The sequence below is a fragment of the Propithecus coquereli genome, unplaced genomic scaffold, assembly GCF_000956105.1.
Source record: "Propithecus coquereli isolate 6110/MARCELLA unplaced genomic scaffold, Pcoq_1.0 Scaffold7, whole genome shotgun sequence".
Classification (NCBI taxonomy): Eukaryota; Metazoa; Chordata; class Mammalia; order Primates; family Indriidae; genus Propithecus; species Propithecus coquereli.
The window spans coordinates 9,665,644-9,681,405 of NW_012153062.1; the positions used below are offsets into that span (position 1 = coordinate 9,665,644).

The following is a 15,762-nucleotide window of genomic DNA, read 5'->3' on the forward strand; positions in this document are numbered from 1 at the left end:
GGAACTTAAAAAAAAAGAGATGAGAAACGAGCAAGTAAACAAGTTAAAAACAAGCAAAAACCCAAACTTTTTTCCTGACAAAATTACCCTGATGGACAGGCTGTTGAAACACTCTGAATCTACATTTACTTTGTTTACATTCACATCTCGTGTTCTATATTCATTTTGGGGGCTAAAGAAATCTAAGCCAAGGGTGGAAGAGGGGCAAGCCTGGGTTTCAGAAGTCTGATGTTGAGGACTCAGCAATTTTCTCCCACCTCTTCTGGTCTCTTGCCTCAGGAAAACAGAAAAAATCCTAACAGTTCACTTCCGCGAAAGCGCTAATGCTTTCGATTTCGGTTCTCTCCACGCCAGCCCCTTAATTGGATGTCTGTATACCCTGCGTGGCTTTCAGCTTCTAAGAACAGTCGGTATCCCTAGGAGGCAGACTCAGGAGGGCTGAAGGGGTGAGCAAGGAGGACAGCTGAGAACTTGACCTGTGGCTGCAGCGCCCGCGCCAGCACCAGGTAAGGTCGCTCCTAAGCTTTCCCTTTCGTGCACATTTGGGTTAACAAACAAACAACAACGAATTCCCAATAGTAGACTCCACAGGGGGAGGCTGGGGGGACTCCACACGGCGGGTGACAGAGGTAGTTGGAGGACTGCACCGGTCTTCCAGATTCGGTGGGACCCCCGCTTTGCTCCAGGTGGCTCAGAGTCTCAGTTTGGTTCAGAGGTGGCTGCGAGCCGACAGCGCGCGCTAAGTCCCCAGCATGAGCCGCTCCTCCTCGGGCATCCACTCAGGGCTGCGGCGAAGAGCCCATGCTCAACCGAGAGGAGAGCTGCAGTCCTTTCTCCCACGGAAGAACCACGATCCAGCCCCCTCGCAAAGGCGCTGCTGTGGGGTTGCTTTCTCCCTCTTCCTTTCTCAGACGTTTCCTGGCTGCCCCCTGCCGGACATTGGAGAAACAGAGAAAAGATCCTTGCTGCAGGCAATTTAAATCCTTGAAAGTTTGACTCTTGATTACTTTTCTATCAGCTACATTTAACATTAGAAAGATGCTACAAAGCGTCATTATATGGAATTTCAGTCTCACTGTCACTAATTAGCTGTTTTAGAATGACTTTAAGGTCTAATCTTGTTTGTTTATCATGCGCTGCTTTTAATGCCTAGTCCATGCAAGAACTGCATCAGAAAAACGTGCTGTACTGGTTGAAAAAACAGAGTTCCAGGCTTTTTTCTTTTTTCGAGAGACAGGGACTTTCTCTGTCACCTAGACTGGAATGCAGTGGCGCGATCATAGGTCACTGCAGCCTCCAACTTCTGGGCTCAAGCATCCTCCTGCCTGAGCCTCCCGACTAGCTAGCACTACAGGCGCCTGCCACCCTACCTGGCTGATTTTATTTTATACTTTTTGTGGAGACAGGTCTAGCTATGTTGCCCAGGCTGGTTTCCAACTCCTAGTTTCAAGGGATCCTCCAGCCTCAGCCTCCCAAAGTTCTGGGGCTACAGGCCTGACGCCCGGCTGAGGCATTTTTAACTCTTACTCTGGATGTCTCCGTGGACGGTAACTTTTGAAAACCGTTGATTGTTTACTCACAACTAATTGAGCCATCTTTTTCTACTAGTTTGTTTTGGATTCAAAAGCTTCCTGGTTTGGATATCTCAGTATGCTTTGCTTTACACAAACATAATTCTGTAAATTCATCTATTCCCACAAAAAGCTTTTAAAATACTCAATATAAGGGATATACTGTACAATTCTTCCTGTTCAGTACACACCAGTGAAAGGCCCAGGTTTCACTCCTCCAGTCCTGCTCCCAAGCGCCTACAGAAAAAAAAGAGAAATTCTATAGAGGAAGTCTGGTAAGAAACAAAGTGATGATTTTGCTGACAAGGAGATTTTAGATATTTTTTTATTTCTTGGTAATTTGCATCTCACAGAACATACTGACACATATTAACACGCTGCCACCGGGTGTCCTGGCTCATGCCTGTAATCCTAGCACTTTGGGAGGCTCAGGTGGAAGGACTGCTTAAGGCCAGGAGTTCAAGACCAGGTTGAGTAACATAGCAAGACCCTGTGTCTACAAAAAAATAGAAAATTTAGCTGGGCATGGTGACATTTGCCTGTAGTCACAGCTACTCAAGCTGAGGCAGGCAGATGGCTTGAATCCAGGAGTTGGAGGTTGCAGTAAGCTCAGTAAGCTATGGTGACACCACTGCACTCTCCAGCCCCAGGCAACTGAGCAAGACCCTGTCTCTCCAAAAAAAAAAGCCACTACTCATGCTAGAAATCTTGAAAATTTAAGATAATTATTTCTTGAGAGTTTACTTTTTAAATCAGCATTACAGTAATGAATCAGGCACTCATCATTGCTTACTTATAGCACTGATAAGAAAATCTAGTTTGCAGAAATAAATTCCATTTTTCAAGGCAACAGGTGATCTGAACCCTAGGGTTTGAACCCCAGCCTCCTGACTCCAGAACTGTGCTGTGACATCCCAGGACAGCTCTGGGTTCCCCTTGCGTGATTCAACCCGTGTTCGTGCCCTCCTACCAGCACTTTCCACTGGGTCAGCTCCTGCCTATTCATCCTCCTCATGGGCTATGCCCTGCACTTGTTTGCACCCTGGAGAGCAGCATCACTGTTTCTGTCCAAAGTCAACCCCTCAGCTTCATTTAAAAATTACCCTCCCTGGCTTCTTAGACACTCTATTTTTATACAATGCCTATAGAGGATATACTACGTACCAGGCATGATTTTAAGAGCATTATAATGAGACATTTAATACTCCTAATAACCAATAGATTTTTACTGTTAGTATTTCCATTCTACAGAGTATAAAACTGAGGTGGAGAGAAATTAATAATCTTTCCAAGGGTCACACAGCTAGTAAAGGAAGGGTACATGAGAAAGTTGCTGAATGCTGTCTTTGAGAAAATACACGAACAGTCAATGCTCTGTCACTGCTTTCTGTCTCTTGAGTTCTTGCAGTGCCTCACTCATTATGAAGAAAACATTTGAAGAATAGTCTTGACAAGATGTGGGACCCTGTCATATCTGGGAAGCCCCTAACAAACCCTGGCTACTGGATCTTTTCCCTGTCAGCCTATAAATAAGACCTATCTTTTTCTTTGAGCTAAAAAATAAATAAATAAATTCTAGACCCCCATGTTTGTCTAGTTCCTCTAAAAATCTGTCCTATTGTGTTTTAAGAGAGACCTACATTATCTTTTCTTCCTTTTTCCATGATCATTCCTCTATCCAGCCTGCTCCTGCTTCCACCAATTCTCTAAGTCTGTCAATCAAGGTTAATCAATGATCACCTTCACTTTGTCTCTTTCTCAGGGAGGCCTTCTCTAACTACCCTTCATACAAATTCAATTCCCAACACTCTCCATCCCATTCCCTGCTATTTTGTCCTGAGAAATACCATCATCTAGTATAAATACATAATTTTTTTCCTATTTGCTTTATTTATTATTTGTCCCCAACTAGAATAGAGCTCCAATAGGCAGGCATTTGTAACAATTTTGTTCCTGGCTTGACACTGAGCACCTAGACCTGTGTCCAGCACAGGGTAGCTATTCAATAATATTTCCTAAATTAACGAGAGAACGAATTCTTCTGGAATGCCAAAACCTTTTCTGACAATTCTTCATTTCCTTCGTATCACATTCTGCCTCTATTTGCCCCCAAAGTTTAGTATTAGGCTCTGTCATCACCTCTTTGCTTTTCTCATTCTATTCATTTTATGATCCCCTTGGCAAGGCTCTTTTAGGGTTTTCGTAAGAATCATGAGATGTTTCCTTAAGAAACACACGAAACATAAGAAATTGGTATATACCTTCTGCAAGCAGAAAGCTGATATGCATGTGCTTTGGGTAATCATTACAGAGGACTTTGAGCTCTTGCTTTCTACTGAGTGGTGTTTCTGGGTTTTCAGGTTATCATGGCATCTGAATCCACCATGATCGCCCCCATTTGTCTAGTGGAAAACCAGAAAGAGCAGATGACGGTGAATCCAAGAGCATTACAGATTCTGAACAAGATTTCTCAGCCTGTGGTAGTGGTGGCCATTGTAGGGCTATATCGTACAGGAAAATCCTATCTCATGAATCGTCTTGCAGCACGAAGACAAGGTGAGTGTGGTGCTGGGGCAGGAGCCATTTGCTTGGAACCAGTGATAACACAGGCAGATCATACCTCCTCTAGGGTTATCTTAAAGAAGAGCATGACTCCTCCCAATGAAGAAAACACCTAATTCTCCCCACCAAATTTACAATCTCAACCCCAATATGTCCATAAAATCTTACTCTTTTGTCCAGTAGTCAATAATTATCCCAGCCCTATCAAAAGATCCACTCTACTGGTCTTCTCAATCCCATCCACTCTCACCTGCTCAGGAGCTCACTTGCAGCAATTACTCCTTTTCTTTATCCTACACCACTTTAGCTCAAGGTACATGGTCATTTCAAACAGAAAACAAGTGTAGTTTAATATATCCTGTTTTGAAAAATGGATGAGCAAAACAGCAGACAGTAAGGTGCTTGTATATTTCATATACAATGTAACCCCTGGGCATCCTGGTCTATCTGCTGTCACTGTTTGTTGTTTCTCCTCCTTCCTTGTAGGCTTCCCTCTGGGCTCCACAGTGAGGTCTGAAACCAAAGGTATCTGGATGTGGTGTGTGCCCCATCCCTCCAAGCTGGACCACACCCTAGTCCTTCTAGACACCGAGGGCTTGGGTGATGTGGAAAAGGTGAGGCAGAGAATCTTCTCTGCTCATGGTGGTCCTCTTATCATTTTTTTTCTTGGAGTTTTAAACTTGCTTTTTAAATATTGAAGATAATTCACTGGTTGCAAAATCCTTGTCTTATTTATTTGTGTGTGTATTTAATTTTATTTTAATAGATTTAGGGGTATAAATTGTTTTTGTTACATGTATGAATTGTATAGTGGAGAAGTCTATGGGATTTAATTGCACCTGTCACCTGAATAGTGTACATAATACCAATAGGTAATTTTTTATCCTGTACTCCCCTCTCACCCTCCCCCTTGTGAGTCACCAGTGTTTATTTAGTCAATCAGTATGGCCATGCATACCCGTTGCTTAACTCCCACTTATGAGTGAGAACATGTGGCATTTGGTTTTTCCATTCCTGGATTACTTCACTCAGGATAATGGTCTTCAGTTCCATCCAAGTTGCTGCAAAAGACAGTATTTAATTCTTTATCATGGTTGAGTAGTACTCCATGGTGTGCATATATGTATGTGTGTGTGTGTGTGTGTGTGTGTATTTATACCATGTTTTCTTTATCCATGTATCAGTTGATGGGCACTTAGGTTGATTCCATATGCATGCAATTGTGAATTGTGCTGTGAATAAATAGCATTTGTGTCCTTAATATAGTAATGATTGAGAAAAAATTGCAGTGAAATAATTGCCCATTTATTACTGGACACCTACTATGTTCTAGACACTTTATTAAATATTTTATGCACATTAACAATGTCATTAATTTCTGTTAATAGGTAAATGAAATGATGCTCTGAGAGGGCTCAATGTAAATACTAAAAATGAGGTTTGAATGTAGCAATCCATTCAAAATTTATGCTATTTACCCTACTATCCAGCTGTGGTACAGCTGAATAGTGAAAGAACAACCAAATGAATGAATGAATAAGAATAGACTCCTAAGTCCTTTGCTCAAATGTGCATTTTAGGGTGATCCTAAGAATGACTGCTGGATCTTCGCCCTGGCTGTGCTTCTGAGCAGCACCTTTGTCTACAACAGCATGAACACCATCAACCACCAGGCCCTGGAGCAGCTGCAGTATCCTTCCAGAAAGTGAATGTCAATATTTTATTGAGTTTAGCAGAATAGAAACTGACACTGTGTCTTCTTTGCTGGGACTCAATTGTCCTCATTGAGTAGGAATGGACACAGGGAAAAAGGCAATCTTTAAAATTTGTTTCCAGTTGCAATCTAGAAATTATTGTGTAGGGTGCTTCTCATTCCTTAGCTAAGATTTCAGCTACGTGACTGAACTAACAGAGCTAATCAGGGCAAAATCCTGCCCGGCACCTGACGAAGTAGAGAATGCCACCGAATTTGTGAGTTTTTTTCCAGACTTTGTTTGGACTGTACGGGATTTCACCTTGGAGCTGAAGTTAAATGAACATCCCATCACAGAAGATGAGTACCTAGAGAATGCCTTGAAGCTGATTCCAGGTACCAGATCATGGCCTGGGTGTGGGAAAGCTCAGTAGGGGGGTGAGATCGAATAAACCCAGTCATTCAGCACCTTACATAAATGTTCATAGGAGAATGAAGTGAGGCCCATGATAATGGTGATTGGTGATGGACAGGTGGCTGTGATTTTAGAGGTCATTATCACTTGAAAATTTCCAGAAGCTGGAATTTAAATTCACTGAGGAAATTTAGGACTTAATGTTCTATCAAATGATTTTAGACCAATCAATACCATGAAAGAAAAACTTCAGCATTACAATCATCGCTATTACTTCCTAAGACTCATATATTTGTGTTACTTATTAAGATTAAAGGCTCCTCTTACTCAATGTGGAGAAAATTACCTCATCTAATTGGAAGTTGGTAAACACAGAATCATAAGAAATCAAATGACATAATTTTGAAAATATATTTCACTCTGTATATTTTATCAGCCTGGGTAGTTACGTCTTCAGAGAAAAGGAGATCTATACACTACATGATTCAGGAATTGAAAAATAACACTGATAAGTGTTTCCAGTAAGACCATCAAATCCTTCATTTTACCTTTTCCATAACATCACTTTCTTCATTCTGCAGCCTTATACAATATGTCGTCAATCTATCATAAAGTTATTACATGGATTATATTTAGTGGAGTGGAGAACTGATGACAACTGGCTCAATGTCAACTTCTGTTCATTCACTTATTCATCCTTTCCACAAACCTTTATTTTGCAAAGATGATCTATGCCACAGAATCCCTCTGGAGGACAATGTCAAATCTAATATATACTGACATAGAAAAGTGGTGAGGTCTCCAAATTCCATTTAGATTAACTTTACTCTGGACTTTTCTGCTAAAGGAATCTCTAAACATAGTTATGATGTTTATAAATTTGGCTCTGATTTTGAACCATTTTTCTTTACTGATGTGGGTATCATGTCTTCCTCATGAAATTATTTCCAACACCATCTTACCCTTATTTATAGCTTAGTTTGCTTTAGAGCCCGCATTTCATTTCTGACATGTGACTGTAATACCAGAAAAGTATTTATGACAATGTTTGTGATTAATCAACCCCTCAGAAACATTTAATAAATAGTCAATCTCCTGGCCACCATACAAGGGCTGAGAAAACCAATCATAAATTTCTTCGTTTGCCATGTATGCCTCCTTTTGCTCTCCAGAAGGACTGCCTTGATTCTCACCCTGTACAAAAATGGGTTTCCATGCCTTGGGTGGATTAGCATAAAGCTGCTTTGTATGATTGGATACAGAAGATTTACAAGGCAGGGCAGCTGCACTGATACAGGCATCCTTGGAAAAGTCCTCAGCACTGGCCCTTCCCTACAGGCCGTCTCTTCAGTGAACACTCTTTTTACAATTCCACAGGCAAGAATCCCCGAATCCACAATTCCAACATGCCTAGAGAGTGTATCAGGCGTTTCTTTCCAAAACGGAAGTGCTTTGTCTTTGACCGGCCTACAAGTAACACAAAAAATTTATGCCATATCGAGGAAGTGCCAGAAGACCAACTGGAAAGGAATTTCCGGGTGCAATCAGAAAATTTCTGTTCTTACATCTTCACCCATGCAAAGACCAAGACCCTCAGAGAGGGAATCATTGTCACCGGGAACCGTGAGTCTCTTTTTACCCAAAGCACATCTTTCTGTGGTCCAGTGTGTGAGATGAAGCTGTGATGCTTCCGCAGGTTTATCAATAATTTTGTTTACTTCTGAATAAGAATTTGGAGAAGCAGATGTTCATGCCACACATACAAATGCTTATTTCTTAATTAAACTTTCCTCATGTGAGGATTTATCGAGGCCTAATATATCTCATGAAATTAATACATGGATGACATAAGCACAAACTGCTGTTAGGAGAGAAATCTGCGTGATAGGGAAAAGTCATACAGGATGAATGTTTCTCAGTGAAAATATACAAGACATTTTATAAATTTACATCAGTCAGAATGTAAATAGCAGGTCACGAGTCCCACACAAGCTCATTGAGAGTTTGAGAAACAAATTTAAATATTGTCTTAAGTACAGTGCGGTTTCATGGACATGTGTGTAACCTGTGCATTCACCCGGACCCCATGCTGAGATGAGCCCAACTTTGTTTCAATAGCCTATGTTGCCGTCTTCAAATTCCTCATGATATTTTTTTATAAGGGGACTTGCATTCTCATTTGGAATTAGGACTCATACATTATGTAATATACTTTCCCTGTCTAATAAATCACATATATTTTATTTAACTGGGAAAGTATTTTTTCCAGGAAACTCTAAAACATATGTTTTGCAATGAGTAATTTAATTTTATAAGGGGTGAATTCAACAGCAATAAAAGAAAGAATGAATAGGAAAATCAGTAATGTTGCTATAAAGAGTTGGATTCATAAAGCAAGATGAAAAAGGAAGAGGAGGGGGAGGAAGAGAAAATGGAAATAAATTTTTTGTGATTTTTAGAATGCTGATTCTTAAATCTTAAAAAAAAGTGAGTAGAACTTTCTATTTATTCTCGAAATATATGCCATTCAGGGCTGGGGACCCTGGTGGTGACCTACGTGGATGCCATCAACAGTGGAGCAGTGCCTTGTGTGGAGAATGCAGTGACTACTCTGGCCCAGTGTGAGAACTCGGCCGCTGTGCAGAGGGCAGCCGACCACTACAGCCAGCACATGGCCCAGCGAGTGAGGCTCCCCATGGACACGCTCCAGGAGCTGCTGGACGTGCACGCGGCCTGTGAGAGGGAAGCCATTGCAGCCTTCATGGAGCACTCCTTCAGGGACGATGAGCGGGAGTTCCACAAACAGCTCGTGGTACTATTTTAACTTCCAGGTTTCAGCCCTTCTGAATGACACCTAAACTAGATCTTTGTGACCCCATAGTTCATCTCTTTACCATGTCGAAGGAACCTCGACTCCTGTGAATGAAAGGGCTACAGATCTGTATTTCCTACAGATCATGCTTTTTCTAAAACATCGTCACTTTTTTTTCCCATTGCTGCTAAACAAATTACCATAAGTTTAGCAACTGAAAACAGCACATATTACTAGCTCATAGTTCTGCATGTCAGAAGTCCTTATCAGGGCATCCGGGCACTTTACTTAGGGTACCACAAGCTGAAAACGAGGAGTCAAACAACCCTAGTTTTCACGTGGAGGCTCTGAAGACACACTCTCCATCTTGCAGCCAGCAATGGCACATCAAATCCTCTGTTTCTAATCTCTCTGAGTCCCTCTTTTGAAGTTAGCTGGAGAAAACTGCCTTAAAGTGTCTTATGATTTAGGTCACGTTCAACAGGGTACCCTAAATTTCTTAAAGTCAACCTGTGCTACATAACACAGTCTAATCGCAGGATTATATCCATCATATTCACAGGCTCAGGAACTATGCAGGGTGTGGACACAAGGGGTGAGAAATGTTATATGATATCTCAATTCTCCTTAACATAGGCATGTTTACTGAAAGTACCTTTCAGTCTGTCTGGGACTGACATAAAAGGGAAAAAATTCTCTTCATTCCTAATGATAAAACCCAGCTGGATTGTAATATACAAGTAAAAACAAAATAATTTTTTTTTCCTAAATCCTCACATATTCAAATCTTCATTGCAAGAATGCACAGAGGGTTCGTACTCTTTTCGGAATACACTTAACTCATTATTGGTGGATTATTTTGCCACGTATATATTTTTATGCATACCAATCTATGTTTTCAGAGGAAATTTTACTTCCAATAAGAATTCAACTTTCTATTGCTCATATTTGGACATTGAGACCCTGATAATCCTACTATAACTAAAAGTACAATAAATTTCATGTTGTGTCACCTCATAATTTGGCAGACATTGAGCCTAATTCCAAAGGAATTAAGTGACTTTTCACAGATCACACAGTGAAATAATCAGAAGACAGACAAAAATAAGTCTTCCGAGTCCTGGTCTGCACCACATCGCAGTCCATTCTGAGGCCATGAGACTTCTTCTTATAAAAGGATCATAGCTGGACCTTCCCTTCTAACATCTTCTCTCTATTGGATTTCCCTGTATTTCCCTGGCAGGTAACCATAGAGAAAAAGAAGGAAGAATTCTTGCTGCGGAATGAAGAGGCATCTCTCAAATATTGCCAGGCCGAACTTAAACGTCTTTCAGAGTCCCTGATGGGAAGCATTTCCAGAGGAACTTTCTCTGTTCCTGGAGGGCACAAGCTCTACTTAGAAGCAAAGAAAAAGGTTGAACTGGACTATGAGCTAGTGCCCAGGAAAGGAGTTAAGGTGAGGAGTAAGGGGACAGGGGCTGGCCACCAGAGTATAGTCAGAGGGTCTTTGTTGCCCCTTCGGAAAACCTAAGACCACAGCACCATTTGTGGAGAGAAAGCAGAACATGTAATATCTTTACATTTTTAGCTTTTACATTCACAATTAGTTAGACACTCTTAAGGAGACCAGAAATATTTCTCCTCAAAGAGGATTTAGAATCAGGAATTCAAGTGAAACATTTCTTTTATTTATCAAGTAATGGGGTAGGTACTTTTGTGCTAAGTACAGAGGATACATTATGAAACAAACAACTTTGTCTTCAGGAAGCTTTTGATTTCACGTGAGAAAGACAAATTAATAGTCGATTGGCTATATTGTGATTACTCTTATCATACTGGTATGTACTGATTATAATGATGATGATGATGGCGATGAGCGTAATGGGTCGCATACGTGGAGCATTCACTTTCTGTACCAGGTATAGTGTTTGGTGATTTGTTGGATTATCAATTTAATTCTTATAATAACATAAATTAGGTATTACTGTCTTCCACATCATGCAGTTGAGAAATGCAATGCACAGAGAGGTTAATAAGATGCCTAAGACAACATAGCCAGCAAGTGGTAGAGCTAATAGGGCTAATCTATGTACTTGGCAGCCATTAGACACTCAGAACTTTTGCTTTTGAGAAAACATTGTACTGTGCTCCATGATGACTGTACAAATTTACATTCCTACCAACACTATCTAAGGGTTTCCTTTTCTCCATATCTTTGCCAACAATTGTTATGTTCTGAGTATTTATAATGGCCATTTATAATGGTCATTCTAACAGGTGTGAGATAATATCTAATTGTGCTTTTGATTTCCATTTCCCTGATGCTTAGTAAGGTTGAACATGTTTTCACTTAGGTGTTGGCCATTTAAATATCTTCTTTTGAGAAATGTCTCTTACAGTTCTTTGCCCCTTTTTTAATTTGATTACTTACGTTTTTTTTTTTTTTTTTGCTATTGTATTGTATGAGTTCCCTACATATGGTAGATATTAGCCCCTTATGAGATATATGTTTGCAAGTCTTTTCTCCCATTCTGTATGTTACCTTTTTATTTCATTGATCATTTCCTTTGCTGTGCAGAAACTTTTACTTTGATGTAGTCCCAGTTGTTTGTTTTTGCATTTGGTTGCCTGTGTTTTTAGTGTCAAATTAAAAAAATCATTTCCAAGATTAATGTCAAGGAGTTTTCCTCTGTGTTTTGTTTTAAGAGTTATATGGGAATTTCTGGTCATATATTTAACTATTTCATCCATTTTTAGTTTATTTTTGTGAATGATATAAGATAAGGATCCAATTCATTCTTTTGGATATTCAATTTTCCCTGTACCATATATTGAAGACAGTCTCATTTCCACATGGCATATTTCTGGCACATTTGTTGAAAATTATTTGGCCATATATGAGTTAGTTTATTTCCTGGATTTCTATTCTGTCGTATTCGGCTATGTGTGTGTTTTTATGCCAGTGTTATATTACTTATTACTATTGCTTTGTGGCAGACTTTGAAATCAGGTAATATACTGCTGGTTTTGTTTTTGTTGCTCAAGATTGATATGGCTACTCAGGTCTTTTATAGTTCTACACAAATTCTAGAATTGTTTTCTTATTTCTTGTGAAAAATCTCATTGGAATTTTCATAGGGATTACATTAAATCTGTAGATGGCTTTGGGTAGTATGGACATTTTAACCAATGTTAATTCTTCCAACCCATGAACATTAGATATCTCTCAATTTATTTTATGTCTTCTTCAATTTCTTTCATCAGTATTTTATAGATTTCACTTTATAGTTCTTTCATCTCCTTGATTGAATTTATTTCTAAGTAGGTTGCTCTTTTTGATGCTATTGTAAATGTTTGTTTTCTTAACTTTTTCAGTTTTTTGTTAGTATATAGAGATGCAACTATTTTTCTATGTTTTTTAATCCTTCGACTTTACTGAATTTATTTATTATTCCTTCAACTTTACTGAATTTATTTATTATTTTTAACAGCTATTGGTGGACTTCCAGTTATATTCCAAAGGAAATAGAATAACTATCTTGAAGAAATATCTGTATTCTCATGTTGATTGCAGTATTATTCACAATAGCCATCCTGTAGAAACAATCTGAATGTATATCCACAAATTAATAGGTGAAGAAGATATATATAATATAATGAAACATTATTCAACCTTAAAAGAAGGAAATCCTGCCACTATGACAATATGAATGAACCTGGAGACACAGACAGACAAATACTGTATGACTCACTTTTATGTGAAATTTAAAAGAAGAAACTCAAAGTCATATTAATAGAGAGGACAATGTTGGTTTCCAGAGGCAGGGAAGTAGGGGAGAATGGGAGATATTGATCAAAAGTCACAAACATTTATTTATAATATAAGTAAATTCTGAACACCTAATTTATAGCATGGTGACTGTAGTTAAAATAATGTATTATATACTTGAAATTTGCTAAGATAGTAGATCTCAAGTATTCTCACCACACAAAAAAGGTAACTGAAGGAGGTGATGGACATGTTACTTGGCTTTATTGTAGCAATCGCTTCACAGTGTATACATGTATCAAAACATCATGCTACATACCTTAAATGTAGACAATTCTTACTTGTCAATCATACCTCAGTAAACCTGTGAAAGAAACTCAGAAGGCAGCCTGGAAAGCTTTCTGACATTGAGGTGGGAGCTCTTAGTTGAAGTATTTATAGATGCTGTACTAGTTAAGAAAGGGTAGCACGGCATCCAGGCAGAAGAAAAAGAATGTGAAAATATTTCAAACAATGGAGAGTCAGTGTTTGCAGAACAGCAGTAAATCTGGTGTCTGCACCTGGGGTGGGTGGTGGCAGTGTCCCTGGGAGAGAAGCTAGAGAGTTGGGAAGGAGGCTGCTGTGGAGGGTTCTTACATCTCATCAAAGAGCTTGGACTTTTTGTTGTGGCCAAGGAAGGAAAGAAGCACTGTGTCATCCTAAGCAGATGCAGAATTACAGGGTTAGATATGTGGCTTTACTGAACAATAATTTCCTCATCAGAAGACTAGATCTTTGCTACCTGACAGATCTTTGCTTCTTCTTGGTTCCTCAGGCAAACGAGGTCCTCCAGAGCTTCCTGCAGTCACAGGCAGTTACAGAGGAATCCATCCTGCAGTCAGACAAAGCCCTCACTGCTGGAGAGAAGGCCATAGCGGGTACAGGGGCAGGGCTCGGCTCTCAGAGGGGTTGGTAGCTTCCTCCAATGCCCTCTGCCTGATCAGACAGAAAGATTTTCCTGACACGAGGAGCTTCCTCCTGCTAGAGAACACATGCTCTGCTAAATCTTAAAGCAACATGGAGAGTTGGGGTTTTACATCCAACCAGTCAGTGTCTTCCCTTCATGTTCGGAAACATGCTCTTCCTGACATGGCTAGTGGGGTAATTCAGATAGTCCCAGTCATCCACCTCCCTACCTTTTCCAAAGTCAGTTTGGTCTCTGAATTCAGGAAGATAGAATTCAGGCCTGACTGTAATTTTCTTTCCTCTGTAAAATGTTTGTGGAACAGCGGAGAGGGCCATGAAGGAGGCAGCTGAGAAGGAAATGTTGGTGCAAAGACAGAAACAGAAGGAGCAGCAGCAAATGATGGAGGCTCAAGAGAGAAGCTTCCGAGAAAACATAGCCCAACTTACAGAAAAGATGGAGCGGGAAAGGGAAAATCTTTTAAGAGAGCATGAAAAGATGCTGGAGCACAAGCTGAAGGTGAGTCTGGATGAAGCCTGAAAATGCTTGAGGGAAAAAGCTCTGCTTCCTCAGGAAGGGAAGTTCCACAATTTTAAGAATAGTTATAATTCAAGAAGGAAGCACGAAAGTATAGATTTCACTAAAACCTCAAATACAAACCTCTCAATCCCAATGAAGCTTGTAAGTTTACAGACTCCAGCACCATCTGTAGTGTTAGCCTTTGGAGGGTACATGTGACATCCCCCAGGGTTCTGGCTGCTGTGTGTGGTGAATATAGGATGGTCTCACTGTGCCCCAGTAAAATAGGTTTAGTCCACCAGTCCTTGGGATTCTTGGCATAACCATCCAAGAGTCCTGAATTAGATCCATCTGGTCTGAAGGTGTTAGATTTGGCCTGATATGGAATGGGGGATGCTGAAAGCCATGAAATTGCTTCATTTGTTTCCGTATCTTCCTGATTCATCCTATACAACTAGAGTAACATACATTCTTTGGCCCAACCTGGAGCTTGACCACAAGAGTTCTATCCAGGGTCAGCAGCTCCCATAATTTGTTAGATGAGCATAGCCCTGCTTACTCAGTATAACAGAGAATTAATTAGAATTAAATCTACATTCCCTCCCAAAGTGCATTCTTTGTGCTACAACAAAACTCCTTGCCTCACCCCAGTGAGGGAATTTCACAAAGGTATAAACCATGTGTGCTCCCACTACTGAGGCCTGATCACCTGGAAATTTTGAACAAACTCATCAAAGAGTATTCTAAGATGTTAGAGAAATAAACATAAGCTTAACTGCTGAATTGTCAAATTGTCAAAACTCTGACTCTTACAAACTGGGGTTTTGCAAAAGTGGATTATTCTCCCTTTATAGGTCCAAGAAGAACTGCTTAAGGAAGGATTTAAAAAGCAATCTGAAGAGTTAAGTAATGAGATCAATCGACTACAAGAAAAGATTGAAAGAGCTAACAATGCAAGACCCTCGGTGATTTCACAGATCCTTGACACGGCTGCCAATATGTTCCTTGCAGTCTTACCTGTACCTGCTAAGCTAGTTGGTGCAGGGATGAAATATCTCAGCTCACATATTAGATAGGCTGAGTATTCCTGGTAAGCAAATTATAAAATAAAGTTTCTTTTGTTTTAATAGCGTAACAGTGTTGCTCATTTTTTAAATATCTGTGTCATAGTAGTTTCATTCAAGCAGAGTTTAAAAATAAAAAGCAATTAATGAAGAATATCAGGACCTGACATCCACAAAATCAAAGTTAATTTTGATTGAATTAATAATTTATAGAAAAGGAAACATGTTGGAAGATAGGGAAATTATTCATAGAAAGATTTAAGTAAAGCAAAAAGACTAATGATCAGATCAAGAAAACATTTGCAATTTATATTATAGTCACAGAGATAATTTAAGTTATAATTAACTCTTGCAAATCTATGAGAAGAGAGCACCACCACATTTTTTAAATAGGCAAAAATATGAAAAATGTTT

The 15,762-nt window shown here is 39.7% G+C and overlaps 1 protein-coding gene across 1 annotated transcript; it reads left to right on the plus strand.

The window, feature by feature from the left end:
- The first annotated feature begins 355 nt into the window (after nt 1-355).
- LOC105823840 (guanylate-binding protein 4-like) lies at nt 356-15,410 on the plus strand. The gene is made up of 11 exons (XM_012661099.1): nt 356-506; nt 3,932-4,127; nt 4,620-4,747; nt 5,714-5,823; nt 6,026-6,222; nt 7,619-7,864; nt 8,773-9,053; nt 10,297-10,509; nt 13,637-13,739; nt 14,091-14,284; nt 15,139-15,410. Exons 2-11 carry the CDS (start codon nt 3,938-3,940, stop codon nt 15,358-15,360), a joined length of 1,884 nt encoding a protein of 627 aa, XP_012516553.1. The 5' UTR covers nt 356-506; nt 3,932-3,937; the 3' UTR covers nt 15,361-15,410.
- The last annotated feature ends 352 nt before the right edge of the window (nt 15,411-15,762 follow it).